General features: G+C 36.1%; 2 protein-coding genes across 22 annotated transcripts in view; one reads left to right on the forward strand and one right to left on the reverse strand.

Moving 5' to 3' along the window:
* Positions 1-6,615, forward strand: part of PTPN21 (protein tyrosine phosphatase non-receptor type 21) — a 90,338-nt gene extending 83,723 nt beyond the window's left edge. For 7 of the 8 annotated variants that reach the window (XR_012329878.1, XR_012329879.1, XR_012329882.1 and 4 more), the window contains one exon: positions 312-6,615. The gene's annotated coding sequence lies outside the window, so the exon portion shown is untranslated. The remainder of the gene's footprint in view (positions 1-311) is intronic. The other variant, XR_012329880.1, reaches the window with a different exon arrangement.
* The window catches only part of SPATA7 (spermatogenesis associated 7), a 36,000-nt gene continuing 19,741 nt past the window's right edge, over positions 1,515-17,773 (reverse strand). For 10 of the 14 annotated variants that reach the window (XM_019919612.3, XM_019919585.3, XM_073800158.1 and 7 more), the window contains 8 exons: positions 12,275-12,750; positions 11,070-11,136; positions 9,284-9,399; positions 7,702-7,755; positions 6,269-6,346; positions 5,937-5,993; positions 2,498-2,555; positions 1,515-2,235 (listed from right to left, as the gene is read on the reverse strand). In XM_019919612.3, coding sequence (XP_019775171.1) covers positions 1,654-2,235; positions 2,498-2,555; positions 5,937-5,993; positions 6,269-6,346; positions 7,702-7,755; positions 9,284-9,399; positions 11,070-11,136; positions 12,275-12,750 — 1,488 coding nt within the window. In that variant the 3' untranslated portion in view covers positions 1,515-1,653. The remainder of the gene's footprint in view (positions 2,236-2,497; positions 2,556-5,936; positions 5,994-6,268; positions 6,347-7,701; positions 7,756-9,283; positions 9,400-11,069; positions 11,137-12,274; positions 12,751-17,773) is intronic. The other 4 variants (XM_004316080.4, XM_019919624.3, XM_019919596.3 and 1 more) reach the window with 3 other exon arrangements.

Below are 17,773 nucleotides of genomic sequence, written 5' to 3' on the forward strand. Positions count from 1 at the left end.
CCAAGAATACTGCTGGGATATTTTAGCCGGTGAAAGAGGACTGCAGGGTGGGGAAAGGAGGGGTTGTTTAGGGGGTAAGGTAAGAATTCCAGAGGTGAGAGCAGAGGGTAGGTGGAGCCGAGGAAGGACTGCAGCAGCGTGACTCGGGGCACAAGATATTGGGGCAGAATTGGCTTGGGCACCCAGCCCCACCATGTTATATTAGCTTCGGCTATTCACAGAACAGAGCATCATGATTTTCAGTGTTTGAGAGAAAATCGATGGAAAAAGTTGGCAGTACTTGACATGTACTTGCATATTATATTTTGCAGGTAGTCCCTAAGCCTGGATCCTGAACACAGCTTCCCACACATGAGACGAACCTGTCACCCATCTACCACCAGAAATCAGCTCTAAATCTCCAGTGGTAGGCACCACCTTCTGGGAAACACTTGTGTGGGCAAGGCATGATAAAAGCCTGAGGAACGCAGTACTTGGAGGAAATCGCCAAGTTTCTAGAAGAACACTTGGGTTATCATCATTATTCTGTTTCATCTTTTTACCCCCCACGGTGCCTAGGCACGAAACTTCGTATATAACAGGCACTCAAATATTTAGTTACAATATCGTGAGTGGTTGAAAAGACATAAGTAAAGATGAGTCTTCTGAGGCACACTGGAATAGTAAGGACCCCATTCATGAACTACAAGGGCAAGGGGAGGGTATCAGACTAGTTCTGGTAGAACGTTTTCCGTCACAGGAAGGGATGATTTTTCAGATAGCTGACAGGCCATCCTAGCTCACTGATAACTAGAAAGGCCTTGACACTTTAGATAATGCAGGAGAGTGAGAAGAAAGAAAATTACAGATACTGTAGACGAGGCTTAATGTTCCAATAGCCACTCCAGATCACAGGCCCTTTCCCACTGCCTACAAAACCACTTATGTCTGAGCAAAACATGTTCCCCTATAAAGGAACTTCAGAAATTGTGGCCAACAGATCCTAAGGAGACCCCAGTGGTTCTCACTTTCTGGCATTCACACCCTTGTATCCTACCTCTTAAGTGGGGGTAGGACCTGTGACTTGCTTTTAACCAAAAGAATATGGCAAAGGTGATAGAAATCATTCCTGTGATCATGTTATGATTATGTTTTATGAGACTCCATCTTGCTAGCAGTCTCTCTCTTTCTCCTATTAGCCTTAGAGAAGCAAGCAGCCAGGCTGTGAGCTGTCTATGGAGAGGGCCAAGTAACAGGGAATGGCAGGCAGCCTCTAGTCGCTGAGGGTGGCCAATGGCCGCAGCCGGCAAGAATCTAAAGCCCTCAAACCTAAAGTTACAAGGAAAGAAATTATGCCAACAACCTGAAAAGAGTGTGGAAGCAGAATCTACCCCCAGTCCAGCCTCCAGATGAGACCACAGCCCAAGCCAACACCTGGATTATAGATTTGTGAGACCAAGGGCACAGGACCCCTCGACGCTGTGCTCAGACTCTTGGTCCACAGAAACTGTGGGATAAATAATACATGTGTGCTGTTTCAAGCTGCTAAATGTACAGTAATTTATTATACAACATAGAAAACAAACAAATCTTAATATAAAAAAGTAAAAAAAAGTAAAAAAAAGTGAAAGGAATGTTGAATTATTGGCCATTTGGGATATTTATTAATGAAGATCAAGCATCGAAAGATCGGTCCTCAATGCTCATTTCCATGATTTTGAGAGTTGGTCCTTCCATGTCCTGGTTACCATCGTTGACACTGCATAACTGAACAGACGGGGAGAGTGCTGTGCTAAAACAACACAATTCATTTGAAGTCTCGACTCTTTCATTGTCTTTGTCTCCTTCAATGACATTCACAGAAGTTTCTTGGTCTAGTAAACTGTCTGACATACTTACATTTTTTTCATCCCAAACTGAAGTTCCAAGATTCGTTTCATCATTTACCTGTTGAATTATAACCCCTTCTGAATCCTGTGATTTATAGACAGGCAGGAAAAATTCATTTGGTGAAGAGACTATCTTGTTCTCATCCTTTGGAACAGACAATAACATAGTCAAAGCTTTTTGGTATTCTTGACGTTCCTGTTGAATGGCTAAATCTTGTTCATTTTTATATTCATTTTGTTCTGAATTCTCAGCCTTTTCAAAATCAAGTAAATGCAACATACCAACATCATCTAGCATTACTGAGTTTTCCTTGGACATGCAGCCTAAGTCCACCTTTAGGATATGTAGCAGGTGGCGCATTTTTTCCTGGAGTTAAAAAAAAAAAACAAGAATAATAATATTAATTAAGCTAGTCAAATTGAATTACTTTTGTCTGCAGTGCTGCTAACCTCAGCAGGATTCATACTTCTTCTTCCACATTCTGCCCGCACCCCTCACCCCCAGAGTACACATAAAAGCACAAGGGAAAAAAAGTGCTTGCTCTTAATGCATTGATTGAGAGTATGGTAAAACTTTAAAATTCTTTCTATATTAGAAATTTTCTAATGAAGTTCTAAAGACAACAAACCTCCTCCAAATGATGTTTATTTTGTTTTATATGTCTCTCAAACAGTCGTTCTAGAAACCTACAAATGATAAATAAAAATGTTAATGTCTCAAAATCAGAAAATCAACTAAATATAAAATAGCCATACAATAAACTACTAAAGGTTGGAAAATATGTTTTAGATTACCCTTTTTCTTTCCAGAGATAAACACTAATCCTTCCCTGTTCTGTCAAGTTCTCCAATTTGGAAGCTAGTATGGCTTCCGCTATGTTTTAGTTATGTAACAGATGCCAATGTTTCTTCTAAAAAGATTGCATGCTACTTACATTTCTGTTAATAAAATATCTTCAGTGACGTTCCACCCCCCCCACACAAAAAGTTCTTTATCTTTTTTCTCTCACACACATACACAAACATCAAAAGCCTTCCCCCCTCTTTCTCTTTCACATATACAACCCCCCAAAAGCAAACCCCTAAAGAAAATTCTTTACAAAGAATTTTGTAAAGAGTTACCTTACAATGCTTCCAAATTGTACTTGAAAAAAATTCCACTCATAGTAAATTCACATAAAAACCTAAAGTTATCACTTATTAAGCACCACTAAGTGTTAGACATTTGTGCTGGACAAATAATAATCATTATACGTCTCTGATCATGACCAATACTGGGAGACAAAGGTATTATAAAACCCATTTTAAAAGATGAGAAAACGACATAGTCTAAGATGATGGTTTACTCTCCCCTAAGGTCACAAGCAATTAAGAGAATGAAACCCAGATATGTCTGGCTCCAGACACATTCTTTCAACTACACCATGCTTGTCTAGCTATCACAGGAGTACATCAACCGGTTTCATTTTACCATTTGTTACTCTCAGTGAAGTTATAAGCCAATCTTAGATTTAGTTTTTCTGAATTATTTGAAATGTTTAAAAAGTCCAAGAAATCTGTATTCTGTATTTTAAAACTATCAATAATGTTTGGACCATTCACTTCTGGGCACTGTTCTATGCATATATATTTCTTTACCAAAATTGGGATTACACAATACATACTGTTTTGATATCTATATTGCTTTTCTAATCAACTATATATTTTGAACATCTTTATGCATCAATAAATTCACTTCTACAACATCATTTAAAATTTCTGAACAGAACTTACTATTATATTCTACAATTTATTCAGCTGAACCTTTACTATTCAACATGTAGGTTGATTACATTTTTTGGTGCTACTATAAAAATTGCCATAATAAACAGCCTTATAATCTAAAAGAAAAATGTGAGTTTTTTAAGCATAAATACACATTTTTCATGCCAACCATTTTTGTTTTGGCTTCTAACCTTTGCTTTATTGTTTTTATTTACAGTTGGTATCAATGTTTTTGCTGTGGTAGTGGTAAAAAGAACACATAAAATTTACCATCTTAACCAACTTTTTTTTTTTTTTGCGGTACGCGGGCCTACCACCGTTGTGGCCTCTCCCGTTGCGGAGCACAGGCTCCAGACGTGCAGGCTCAGCGGCCATGGCTCACGGGCCCAGCCGCTCCGCGGCATGTGGGATCTTCCCGGACAGGGGCACGAACCCGTGTCCCCTGCATCGGCAGGCGGACTCTCAACCACTGCGCCACCAGGGAAGCCCCATCTTAACCAATTTTAAATCTACAGTTCAGTGGCATTACGTATATTCACACTGTTGTGAAACCGATCAATAGAACTTTTTCATCCTGCAAATCTAAAACTCTACACCCATTATGCAAACATTCCTTTTTAACATAAAGAGGTAAACAGAATTATTGTAAAAAAATTCATGTCTTTTTGGTGTAGCTTTTTATACTAATAATGACAATGTTCGCTTTAAGAAACTTCATATAGAAATAGAAATAACTCATTAAAAATGTCTGCACTTCACATATTATTATGACAGGGAAAGCATGTAGCATATACATAATGGGGTCCTATGATACATATCATAAAGTTTTATCTAAATGAATTTCAGCTAAATAAATGTATAAGCTGGCTCAGGACCACACAGTTTCCTTAAGATATACAATACTAATCCGGTTTTGCAAACTTCCCCTTTCACTCACAGTGTGCAAATGTAGCCTTTAATTTGTCCTCACCTTACTAGTAACAGTTGAAACAAAAAAAAAGCTTGCTTTTGATTCTCATGACAGTTTCAAATAGTAAAAAGAGATGATGGATCTTTGCAAAGAAACAGCAAAATTTAGTTTACTAGTCTATTATAAACTAACGGATATAACAGTATTTTTTTGGCTTGTTTCTTTGTAGACTATATGGGATTTTTACATGGGTGACAATGTCATCTGTGAATAAAGACAGTTTTATGGTTTTCTTTAAAATATGGATACCAGGGGCTTCCCTGGTGGCACAGTGGTTAAGAATCCTCCTGCCAATGCAGGAGGCTCGAACCTGTGTCCGAGAAGATCCCACATGCTGCAGAGCAACTAAGCCTATGCGCCACAACTACTGAGCCTGTGCTCTAGAGCCTGTGAGCCACAACTACTGAACCTGCATGCCACAACTACTGAGCTGTGCTCTAGCGTCCACAAACCACAACTACTGAGCCCACGTGCCACAACTACTGAAGCCCGTATGCCTAGAGCCCATGCTCTGCAATAAGAGAAGCCACCGCAATGAGAAGCCTGCACACCGCAACAAAGAGTAGCCCCCACCTGCTGCAACTAAAGAAAGCCTGCACGCAACGAAGACCCAACACAGCCAAAAATAAAAATAAATAAATTATTTAAAAAAAAGCATCTGCCTGCCAATGCAGGGGACATGGGTTCGAGCCCCGGTCTGGGAGGATCCCACATGCCATGGAGCAACTAAGCTTGTGCGCCACAACTACTGAGCCTGCGCTCTAGAGCCCGTGAGCCACAACTACTGACCCCGCATGCCGCAACTATTGAAGCCCGAGAGCCACAACCACTGAGCCCGTGTGCTGCAACTATTGAAGCCCGCACACCTAGAGTCCGTGCTCCGCAACAGGAGAAGCCATGACAATGAGAAGCCTGTGCGCTGAAATGAAGAGTAGCTCCCGCTCGCCGCAACTAGAGAAAGCCCACGTGCAGCAATGAAGACCCAATGCAACCAAAAATAAATAAATTTATAACAAAAAATATGGATACCATTTCTTTTTCTTTGTGATAAATTTTTTTGAAATTGAGGTATAATTGCCATATTATTATATTAATTTAAGGTGTACAACGTAATGATTTGATATTTGTATATACTGTAAAATAATCACCACAATAAATCTAGTTAACATCTGTTAACATATGTAGTTACAGAAAATTTTTTTCTTGTAATGAGAACTTTTAAGATCTATTCTCCTGGTAACTTTCAAATATACAATATGATATTATTAACTACAGTCATGATGTTGTACATTATATCCCCATGACTTGTTTATTTTATAAATGGAAGTTTGTACCTTTGGACCCCCTTCAACCATTCTGCCCCTCCTGCCACACCTCTGGCAATTTGTTCTCTGTATTTAAGAGATATGACAGTATTTAATGAACAAACTCTCTATTCTTTTCTCTACCTCCCCAAACTGTGAACTCGCCTTAGAGTATGAATTAAACATCCTTTATAATTTACTATCAATTATAAGAACAATTACAATTATAAGAACATGATCCCCTAAGAAAGCAATATCATTTTCATTTCCTAATATGTGGAAATAACTTTAAAAAATTAACACCAAATGAAGAGTATTTAATATATCATTCAACCACTATAATACAATTTAAAAAATCTAACCTGTTTGAAAATAAACCAAGTTTCAAAATTTCATCTGTTACATCTTCAATGAAACTCAGATACAACAGTTCTTCTTCACTGTGAAGGCAAAGTGATATACAGCATAAAAAATCACTGCTTATTTACTCTGAAAATGATAGGAAACATGAGTACCTAATTAGAAATATCTGTACTATTACAAATGTACTTCCATCTCACATTATTATGAGGAATATTATAAAATGAACATTACATCTACCTTCTCAAATTATGCAAGGATATTTATTGATATTAAAGATGAGACAATATTCCTTAATAGAGTAAAACTTCATAGATGTCTGAAACATTCATCAGGAAGTAAAAAATAAGCAAGGATTAAACAAAACAAAAAGCAGAACAGAAAGCAACCAGGGGCAGCGCCAAGAGGGCAACTAGGTGTGACCCACCGGGGGCCCGTGTTCTTGACAAGCATTTTAAATTTCCTCTGGCTCCTGACCAGGTCCAGCAGCAGAGGTGTGAGTCCCTCTGCATGGCAGAAGGGAAGGAAGAAAGTCATCCAGAGAAACAGGAACTTCAACGATGAAATCCTCTCCTGCTCCTAGGAGAGCATACTGTTTTAAGGTTGAGAAATTTACCGAGCAGAAAAAATTATTTTTTTTCCTCAAAAGGTTTGGAGATGAGGAAAAATATTCTAAAAGAAAAATCTGTGTATATACAGTAATAAATTTTAATTACTTGGACACATTTCTCTGTTATATTATCTTCTGAGTTAACTATATTTTACAAGTTATTACAAGAAAATTAGGGTACTATTATAGGTTTGATTTTAATTAGCTAAAAATCAGTGATGATAGAAAATGTAAATAGCAAGCAACTACTCAATTACTGAAAAAGTAAATACAAGGGAAAGAGTTAATTAGCAAATCAAATAGAAGATTAAAATACTGCATAAAAATTACACTTTCAAACCAATTCACAGGCAGCAAGTTTGAGAATAAATGAAAGTCTATAAAAGTAGATTGTTTTCCCTGAAAAAATACAGCTTAACTAAAACAACATTCAAACCCAGAAGTGGGTTTTTTATCTGCAAAAAACTGGTGAAGTAAGAAACCTCCAAGAATGGTATCCTGAGCTACCAAGCCTACATTTCTCTAAAACTCATCTTTATTATTTTTATTTATAAAAATAAAAATTATGGGTACTAATTATAAAAAAAATAGCAAGTATTATTAACGTAGGGACAAATTTCTACTGGACATAAAGATGAAGTGATTAATAATTATTTCAGAAAATTCTGGTCATTCTCTCAGATTTGGTGTGCATTATACGACTGAACCCCAAAGCTGGTTGTAAAGAAAGATTAGTGTTCAATCCTGGCTAATTTAATAATAATTTGTGTGAGTCTTAATTCTTCATTTCCACTAAGCAGAATGAAGAAGTCAAAAATATCTTACTCAGAATAGATTTTTCTCCCTGAAGGAGGCTGCAGGGAACATTGACATACTGCCCTGGAAAGAGAAAATTAGAGTGTTTGAACAAAACAATGATTTGGCATACAGTAATATGGTAGTAATAATATGTTTCAGAATTTTAAAGCACTTTTCACATTCATTATCTAATCTAATCTTCAGAAAAACCCTGTCAGGTATATAAGGTAGGTGTTATTTTTTCCACTTCCTGAACAATTCACCTGGGGCAGAAAGGCTAAGTAACTTGCCAAGGTCATGTGCTAGTAAGTAGCAAAGAGAGATTTTTAAACTAGTCTTATAATTACAAATTCATGATCCTTTTAAAAATTGTACTATGAAACTTACCTTGTATAAACAATTAGTTTGACTAAGATTAAAGCATAAATGATGTTGGAAACATATCTCCCTATAGAAAAAAGTTTTAAGCTGTTAATTATGATAAATTTTGTCATTATTCAGTTATGTCATCATTAGTTAATTCCAAGCTTCCTATTCAGGTATATTCAATTATAATATTTTACTTTACTTCTTTTAGATAGAAGCTACTGGGAAAGATAACTATCCCTTTCTTTAGGTTATTCTTTATATTCACTGAAGACTGGCTCAACTGGCTCAAGAGAGTATCTTAAGTTATGAGTACTAAAGCATCATGAATTTCCAGACAGAGAAGTCAGCAATAAACCTCCTTGCCACCCCCTCCCCCCATAAAGCCTTTCCAGGTGAGATCTCCCTAAGGAAAGGCCTGAGGGAAGACCTGGGCCCTGAAGGGCTGTGTGTGCTTGCTTCCAGTCTGCTACAGGATGTCTCATTCTTGCTCTTTAGTCTTTTTTTCCTTCCACCTCCTTCATCTCATTATCCAAACTCTGACACTGGAAATGCACTTGACAGCTGAAGCTATCAAAGGCATTTTTTAGGTTCTGTACTACCTGCTAACCTATCATTTTTATTTAGGCGCAGTGTTCTGTAATTCCAAAACATGAGGAGTCATTTTAAAAAATAGTGCCTCCTCTACAAAGCACGGACAGATAAAGCACTAGCACATGACGAATATTCAAAAGCACAAATGCTGAATCCTCAAATGGTAGGGTTCTTCAGTACTATCTGTGCCATGTAAACTGGTTAGCATCACTGCTGGAGAATCTGTCTTGGGGAAAATCCTTTCTCATAATGAAGAGGGATAGTAAATAATACAAGCCTGTGTCCCTTTTCCCTTTATTAATGAATTAGCAAAATGAATTCATTTACACTTTTAGTGACTACCTACTTTGTAATACTTCCTTAGTAAAACTAACAGGGCCACTGAATTGTGTAATACCAAAACAGATGGGACAGCATTCAGTTAAAACAGTACTCATGTTTCCAAGTCTGAAGTGTCTGTCCCCTGCCACCGCCCCGCTACAGCACGCGGCACGTGGGATCTTAGTTCCCCTGACCAGGGTCAAACCTTCGCCCCCTGGAGTGGAAGCACGAAGTCTTAACCACTGGACCGCCAGGGAAGTCCCCTCATGTTGCAAAGTCTGTACGTCTGTTACACAGGAAAGCAGTTAGATATAAACAGGTGAAATACCTTGATGAGGAGCACTGAAGAGCACTGTCTTTAACCTCATCCCATGGTAATTCATGTCCTTGTAAAGGTAAAGGGGTTATTTTTCCTTTGGTACCATACGACATACAGCTAGATGCCTGGGGATGCAATGAGAAGAATAAATCTTTATTTTGCTTCAAAAATACATTATGAAAGCAGAACTAAAGCAAAACAGGAAATTTCCAAAAATAGTTGATGAAAGAGCACAGAGATACCCAGTAGATAAATGTGACTGATATATTAGGACAAAGGATGTTTCAGAATTCACTTTTCATACAATCAAGACTTTTTTCTTAAATTTATTTAAAGGTCAAACAATTTCTTATATTTTAATGATGAATATTTTAAATGACATTAAAGAATACCACAAATAAACATATAAAGAGAAACCAAGCAAATAAGTAAACTTGAGAGAAAATAGCCAATTATTCAGAAACTCAAATAGCCCATCTGTTTCAAATGCCTACCTATCAAATATGTATTGTAGAAGCAGTGGTAGCTCCGGCAGTATGAACAACAATATAAAGAAAAAAACAAAAATAATGGCAGCCTACTTTTATAGAACGCTTATGAGGGGCCAGATACTGTGTCAAGCATTTACTTGCATTATCTGAGTTAATCTTTAGAATGCTAATTTATGTGTAGTGCTTTACCGTTTTAAAAGTGCTGTTAGGATGGTCTATCTACTGTAGCTAATACTCTTACTAGCTTCCTCAAGTTGATTATGGAGTAAGGGGACATGCCGTTTTCTTACAGGGTTATTAGATAAACATTCGGAGCACAATGTCATAAAAACGGACTTCTGCTTTAGTTTATTCAGTTATCTACGGAGCTAAAAACCCTCTTCCTAAATCTCAAGCTAGTCATAGCCATCATTTACTGAGCCCGGGTCAGACTAGGTACTTTACCTACAACATTTAATCCTTCCAATGATCCTGCACATTAAGTACAGTTTTTCTAGAGGTGGAAACTCAGCTCTCAGAGGAACTGATTTGTCCTTGGGCCTTAAATGGCAGAACCCTATGTCAAACAGCTATTAATGGCTGGGATGGAAAACTACGATCCGCTACCCATTTTCAGAAGGGAAGAGGGAAGCTGAGTATGCTTATATTATCCCTGAATCTGCTTGACATTTTAATAGACAAACCTTTTTCACAAACAATAAATTTAAATTAGTGTATGATTAATACCCCTAAAATAAAAATAATCAGTTTATATCTCAAAGTCAGACTTAAAGCTGTAATATTTTAAAATAAATGATTGCTAAACATTCAAAATACAAACACTAAAAAAGATCTTTACAGTCTAGAAAAAAGTAAAAGCAAGCACAGGAGAATGATATCCATCTGTTTTTATAAAATGTATTATTTCCAATAATATAATCAGTGGCAATTCTTTAAAAAAAATACAGGCATAGAAACTAAAATAACTTCTGTACAACTTTTCTGGCTCCTTTAGTGATCCAAGCCTGCAACTTTGAAAAGAACATATAAGGTATTTTACTCATCCATCCGTCTATCCAGCCAGCCAACCAACCACCTAGAAAAGTTGCCAACAAACAATGACTTCCCGGATTGGGCAGGATCCACCTGGCCGCTCACAGAGACATATAACCATCTGTAAACAAGCAATACTTCTGTATACTGGTTGTATCACATGCAATAAGTGTCATCAAGAGATTATTCTTCACAGTCCAAATAGCTACACATGTTCTGTTAAAGCAGCTATAATTCTAATGTAGGACACAAAGAAATCTCATTTTTATTACCTGCTTTATGTTCATTTCTGAATCTGTGAAGTTCTTAATCTCAACTGTCTCAAAATCAGATTGAAAGCTGTAATATGTTAAAAGAAATTATTGTTAAATCTTCAAAGTATAAACACTGTGGTAATAAGCTTTACTGGCTAGAAAAAAATAAACTTCAAACATGAGAGATAAAATGCATCTATTCTTGTAGAATGTGTAATTTCTAATTATATAATCGGGAAATAGATATGGTTTGGATTACATATGCCTCTTTTTCCTTTTTTTGAATAGCAGCTAGATTTCAGTTGGACAGAATGGGACTAGGGAAGAGGAAAGCATTATCTTCAAAAGCTGTCAAAAATATAATCAGAAAAGTATTCGTTGTATTTGCTTCCCTCATTTCTTCTTCACTTAAAAATTCTATCATTAGATTTAATTCCTTAATTCTTTAAATGTATACAGACTGATCTTACTATACCTCTTATCTTTACCCAGACAAAAGAATACTAATCATAAATTGTTTTTTACTTTTAAAAATAATTAAAACCTAGCACCAGATAAGTATTCATTTATATAACACTAGGAAAAACAATCACAAATCCGCTAACACTCAATACTTTACAAGATTTGTTTCTTTCTTCAACCATCTGGCAACCTTTAATGAATATTCATTATGTGCCAGGCACTACTGTATATGAAAATATTACTGAGGCAAATTATACTTAATTTCCAGAAATTATCCCAATTGCCTACATTATACCTGAGGAGCTGTTGCTGAGTATTTGCAGGGAGGGAAGCATAGGGGTAGTTAGACAAACAGTTGCTTTTTCTCCCCCAATATAGCCCATTGTTTTGCCATTTCTAACATAAATCAATAAACATATTTACACAAATGCTGTCTGATGACATATTTTACGGATTCTCTGAAAGTATATTTAAAAACATACAAAAGTTCTAGTACCATGTTTGAAACAATAAATTAAAATACGTAACATTCATGTTTATAAGGAGCTTGACAAGTTTAATAGCTATTTATTTTTTCAACAATTACTCTGATAGTTGTTCTAGTGATTCATGCAGAAGGAAAAGCCACATTAACCTCATTCTAATCAAAAGGGCACCACCAGACCTTAAGTGTGGCACATAGGGTACATGATATAAAGTAAGGAATATTATTTAATTTCTACCACATCTTGAAGGATCTACTATTGGCTGTTGTGCCATACCTGCTTAATTGAGTCTGAGTTTCAGCTTCTATCTGCTGATCTGTAAAATCCTTTTTTCTTTTGGCAGGTGTATAATATCGATACTGTGACAGGAAAGATTTTGCTTCTGTTTTTAAAGTGCGTGGGGTGAATGGCAAATGTCTGTTAGAAAAGAGTTCAGAATGTTTATCCAAAAGGTCCCCACTGGGTGCTTTTGAAATTACTAACTGAAACCGCTGGGAATTTAGGGATGTGCTCCGGGGCCTTCTGCCGTAGGAGGTTCCAGAGGATGATTTCCTGGGCCCAGAGGCAGCGTGATCCATGCTGGACAGGAAGGAACTGGAGTTCTTCTCAGTACCATTTGTGAGGACTTTATCGGATTTAGGTGGATTTAAGTGTAGTCGCTCTGAAGAAGTTACTGGTGACCTTTTAAAGGATGGAAATCTGTTCACTTGTTCGATTAACATAGCATCTTCATCTTGTGGTTCTCCTGGAGGCTAAGAACATTTGGTTTAACAGTGATCAGTTACATTTACAAATTCAGATAATTGGGGATCTCTAGATTACACATTAAAAAATGTAGAGCCTCAGGGCTCTACAAATATAGTGTGTATGTTCCTGAAAATTTGTATTTGAAGTTATATTCAAGTTTTTGAATTATTAATATATAAAAATGTAATTCTAAATATAAGCAATAGCAATCATTTTTCTTTCTGAAACTAAAAAAATGATTAATAACATATAACCATATTTGTGGTCTTGAACCTGTGTACTGAGGTAGATCTCAGTTTTGAGTTTCCAAACCAATCGTGAGTACTAATCCCCTTCTCAACCACTGCTGGTGGCAGCATCCACCCATTCCTGCCTTGTCATGACCACCTTCAGTGCCAGCAGTTCCTCTGTGACTTAAAGGCTTTGAAGGAATGAAAAGGAACTTCTCTTCACAATGTATAGATGTATGGAGCCCTGATTTAAGTAACTGATATTTTAAACATAATTAAGAAAGGCTGATGCCATAGGGAAGTTCATATGTTTCTTTCTCAACCTCTCATGAGTGGGGAAAGCTTTGAAAGGAAGGCATTTTGGCCTGCTCTATTTCTTTTTGGTTTAACCATTAAAAAAAAATTTTTTTTTAATTGAAGTATAGTTGATTTACAATGTTGTGTTAATTTCTGTTGTACAGCAAAGTGAGTCAGTTATACACATATATACATTCTTTTTAATATTCTTTTCCATTATGGTTTATCCCAGGATATTGAATATAGTTCCCTGTGCTATACAGTAGGACCTTTTTGTTTATCCATTCTATATGTAATAGTTTGCACCTACTAACCCCAAGCTCCCAATCCATCCCTCTCCCACCTGCCCTCCCCCTTGGCAACCACAAGTCTGTTCTCTATGTCTGTGAGTCTGTTTCTGTTTCATAGATAGGTTCACTTGTGCCATATTTTAGGTTCCACACATAAGTGATATCATATGGTATCTGCCTTTCTCTTTCTGACTTACTTCACTTAGTATGATAATCTCTTGATGCATCCCTGTTGCTGCAAATGGCTTTATTTCATTATTTTTTATGGCTGAGTGGTATTCCATTGTATATATGTTTGGTTTAACTTTGGAAGAACTATTTCTACAGGGTATTCATAAGGTTTAAGAGTATAGGTAATATTTTATTCTTTTACAGACTAGGTGCCCATAGACTAGATGCCTTGTCCATGATTCCAGACTTTAGGGACACCTGTGTATCCTTTACAGAACTTTGAGGCACTTTATTAAATGGTAGAGCAGAAGTTACATGGAAGGTAATCTGCAGTGAAAAAGGCTGGGATTTAGCCAGTTATATCTGTCCTACAAGCTCATGGGGAGGAAAACAAGAGGAAGATAAGCAAGCTGAATAAGAAAGGAGCTGAGTGCTTTCTGTGCACAAGGTACTGTTATTGCCTTTGAGTAGAAATAAAAGAGGAATAGTAAGAACTGTTACTATTACCACTGCTACTATTACATACGGAGTGCATACTATGTGCAAGGTACTGTTCTAATTAATTTACACGTACGACTCATTTAATCATCACATCAACTTCTGGGTGGTGGTACAATTAGTACCTCTACTATGCAGATGAAGAACCTGAGGGGCAGGGTCTCATAGATTTGAACCCAGGTGAACCTATGCTCTTCCCATTATATCACACTATCTATTTTACAGACTCATTTGAAATTTATACATTTTTAGATTTTTTTTACACCACCAGGAATCTTAAGCTGATTTTAACTCCTTTCATGGTAATGAACAAGTCAGCTAACTTACATATTGATTTACCTCAGCAAGGAAATTGCAGATAACTAGATATGGTGACTACAGCCTAAAATAGGTCAAGTCACCTATTTCCTTTCCAAGTGCTTTCCAACTTTATCCCAAATATAAAGCAGAATTACTCAAAGCAACTAAGTATTTTGGCATTAAACTGTGAGTTACTAGGGTAGTGTTTAGTTAAGGACTTTAACACCTTAGTTGTAAAAAGTGTTCCCAAACTAGGTTCACACTGCAGCTTATGTACCAGAGGAGTCTGGCTCTCCGGAAAGCAATTTCTAAGTATGATCTGAAAAATCTTTTAGGGCTATTAAATAATAATCACAGGAATTATTTACACTTGGGGAACAGAACAAATTGGGATCATAGCAGGCAGAAATGCATAAGGCATTAGATTGCCTGTGAGAAAATTCTTACCAGTAATGGTTATTTAATAAACAAAATGAAATACCAAAGAAAGTCTTTAAAGGCAGGAATATACTCTCATCTGTCTGAAATGGGCTGGGAAAATTGCTCTTGAATCAATTGAAGGCATGAAACTTTTCTGTATCTTTATATCTTATAATTCCTACCCTGTATCCTACTTCTTCTTTCCTGGGAAACCAGTAGAACACAGTGCAAAACCAACTGTACCTATCTGCTTTTTTGAGATTATATAATTTTTAACTACGAATATCAGAAAGCTTGGATATGATTTTCATAGAAAATGTGTAACACACTGGTAAATTCACCAACATTAAAATAGCAGATCACTGTAAAGTTCTAAAATCAGAAAAGTGTTCATCAATTATTGTCAATGGAACAAAAATTCTGGTGGTAATCTGACCACTTTCACTTTAATGCAATTTGTTGTAAACTGTTTCTGTGATTTAAGAATTTATGTAAAGTGATAATCATTGACAGTTAACACATACATGTTTTTATGTCAAAAATACCTATCCAATTTTACAACCACAGAATAACTGAGTATTAAATCAATCTTTTTCAGGGATAATGTCAGAAGAAATGGTATACAAAGATTTTCCAATTGTCAGGTTTTAAAACAGTTGAGGAATCAATTCAAGTGCAGAACAGGATAGATACAATTTATTTAAAATTTTGATTAACACTTGTTTTGCAAAAAGCTTCAAATTGTATTTTACAAAAGAAACTGATAGCTTCTGATTTTCACTGTTTTATAGTGCTTTTAAAATAGATTTATTTAAGAACATGAATCACATTCATATATTCAATTAATCTTAATATCACAGGGTATGTGCTGCACCAGTGATGTGAGTGAGTGGTGAATAACTGTGTGTGAGGTACAAGGTGCAGACTTAAAAGTGTCTGAGGTGATAGCATGTAAGTCAAAATGTAAGAGAAAATAAGTAGCCCATATTACAGTGTGGGCAGTTAAAGAAAAAGTTTTTGATTACATGGTCTCACGTATATAAACAGCTAATATGTCCAGAGGCCAAAGTTACCACTTTCTTTTGAATTGTAGCAAACTTTTCAGTAAATGCAGATTATAACTACAGGTAACTGTTAATCATAAACCCACCCAATTATCAAAATATTATGCCCCAAATAATAATTTTAATTTGAATGTATCTAAATATTTATCATCAAGTATTATAAAAAATGTAAGCAAATTGCAAATTACTATTAAGTCTAAATGGAGTAAAAAATATACTTATATAAAAGCATAAATGAACTATATTTTTAGAAGCAAAAAGTTACAGGGTTACAGTGACTGAAGGAAAAAATCGTCCGTTTACAGACTTAATTATATATTTTGTTTTCAACAAATCCCATCCTTACCTCAAAATAGAATTATTTATATTCAAAATGCTAGATAATAGAAACATATTTAAAAAATATGTTTAAAAAGTACCATCACTGAAAATGAAAATACATACATGAGTCAAATACTGATGAACAGATTCCCAGATGGTACAGTGTATAGCAGGCTTATTCTAAAGGAAGCAGCTCTATTCCTAGTCCTTTTATCTATAAAACAGCCTTGGGGACTCTTAAACATATTTACAGCTTTCCTGATGACTCCCAAATCTATTTTCAGCCCAGACCTCTCTCCTGACACAGATACTTATATCCAGCTCTCTACTGAATATATTAGATGTTCCAAAGGCATCTCAAATTAAACAGGTCCGAACAAGTAAACTCGGGCAAGCCAGAAACCTGGAAACCTCCCAGTTGCCCAAGCCAGAAACCTGGAAACCTCTTTAATTCCTGCCTCTTGCTCTTCATATCATCTGATCAGTCACGAAGTCCTGGGGATTCTACTTTCTAAATGTCTCCTAAATATATATTCCTTATGCTCCTTCTGCTGTCTTATAGATCATATCTTAATCATTTCTTCCCTATACTGCAACTGTCACACAATTAGTCTGTCCTTCCCTGCTGCCAGTGTAGTCTTTGTAAAGTGTCAATATGATGACATAACTTCCCAACTAAAAACTGGTCTATGGCTCTGCCACACTTCTCAGAGAAAAAGGACCCAGGTTCACTCTTTTTTTTTTTTTTTTTTTTTCCCCCAGGTTCACTCTTAATTCACAAATGCCCTTAGTCTTTACCCCTGCCTACTGATATGTCACATCTTCATGTACAATAGAAAGAGCTGGAGTCAAAAATGAAACGGCTTTTACCAACAGGCAATAGTTTTTCCATATCACAGTTGCTAGGGGACAGAAAACAAAGCTCAGGGCCTAATCTAGACAGTCTAGGAGACCATGCTCATGAATCTGGGATTCTCTCAATGGCGACCCTCCAATTAGATGACTTACAAAGAAACTTGCCCATCTTGAACACTGGCACTGAGAGAACAGTGGCCTTTGAGAATGCGAAATCATATGCTGCTTCCACACAAGCTTGCAGCCTAAATTTGCATTACCCAGATGGTCCACAAAAACCTTAAGCCAAGACAAATGACTCAAGTTTTTTCCAACACATAAATTGTAGGGGGATAAAAAGGTGGGGGAAAGAGAAATTACTGATTAAAAGAAATGTATCAATTAGTTGAAATTATTTAGATTCCAATTCCAACAAACTTAAAAAAAAGAGAGAGAGATAATGGGGAAATGTGAACAGTGGATATTTGATGATATTAAGGAATTATTAATTTTTAAGGCATAATAATGGTATGGTGGTCTATCTTTTAAATATTTAGATATATACAGAAATATTTATAGATAAAATTATATATCTGGTATTTG

Source organism: Tursiops truncatus, chromosome 2 (genome assembly GCF_011762595.2).
Source record: "Tursiops truncatus isolate mTurTru1 chromosome 2, mTurTru1.mat.Y, whole genome shotgun sequence".
In the NCBI taxonomy this organism is placed as follows: domain Eukaryota; kingdom Metazoa; phylum Chordata; class Mammalia; order Artiodactyla; family Delphinidae; genus Tursiops; species Tursiops truncatus.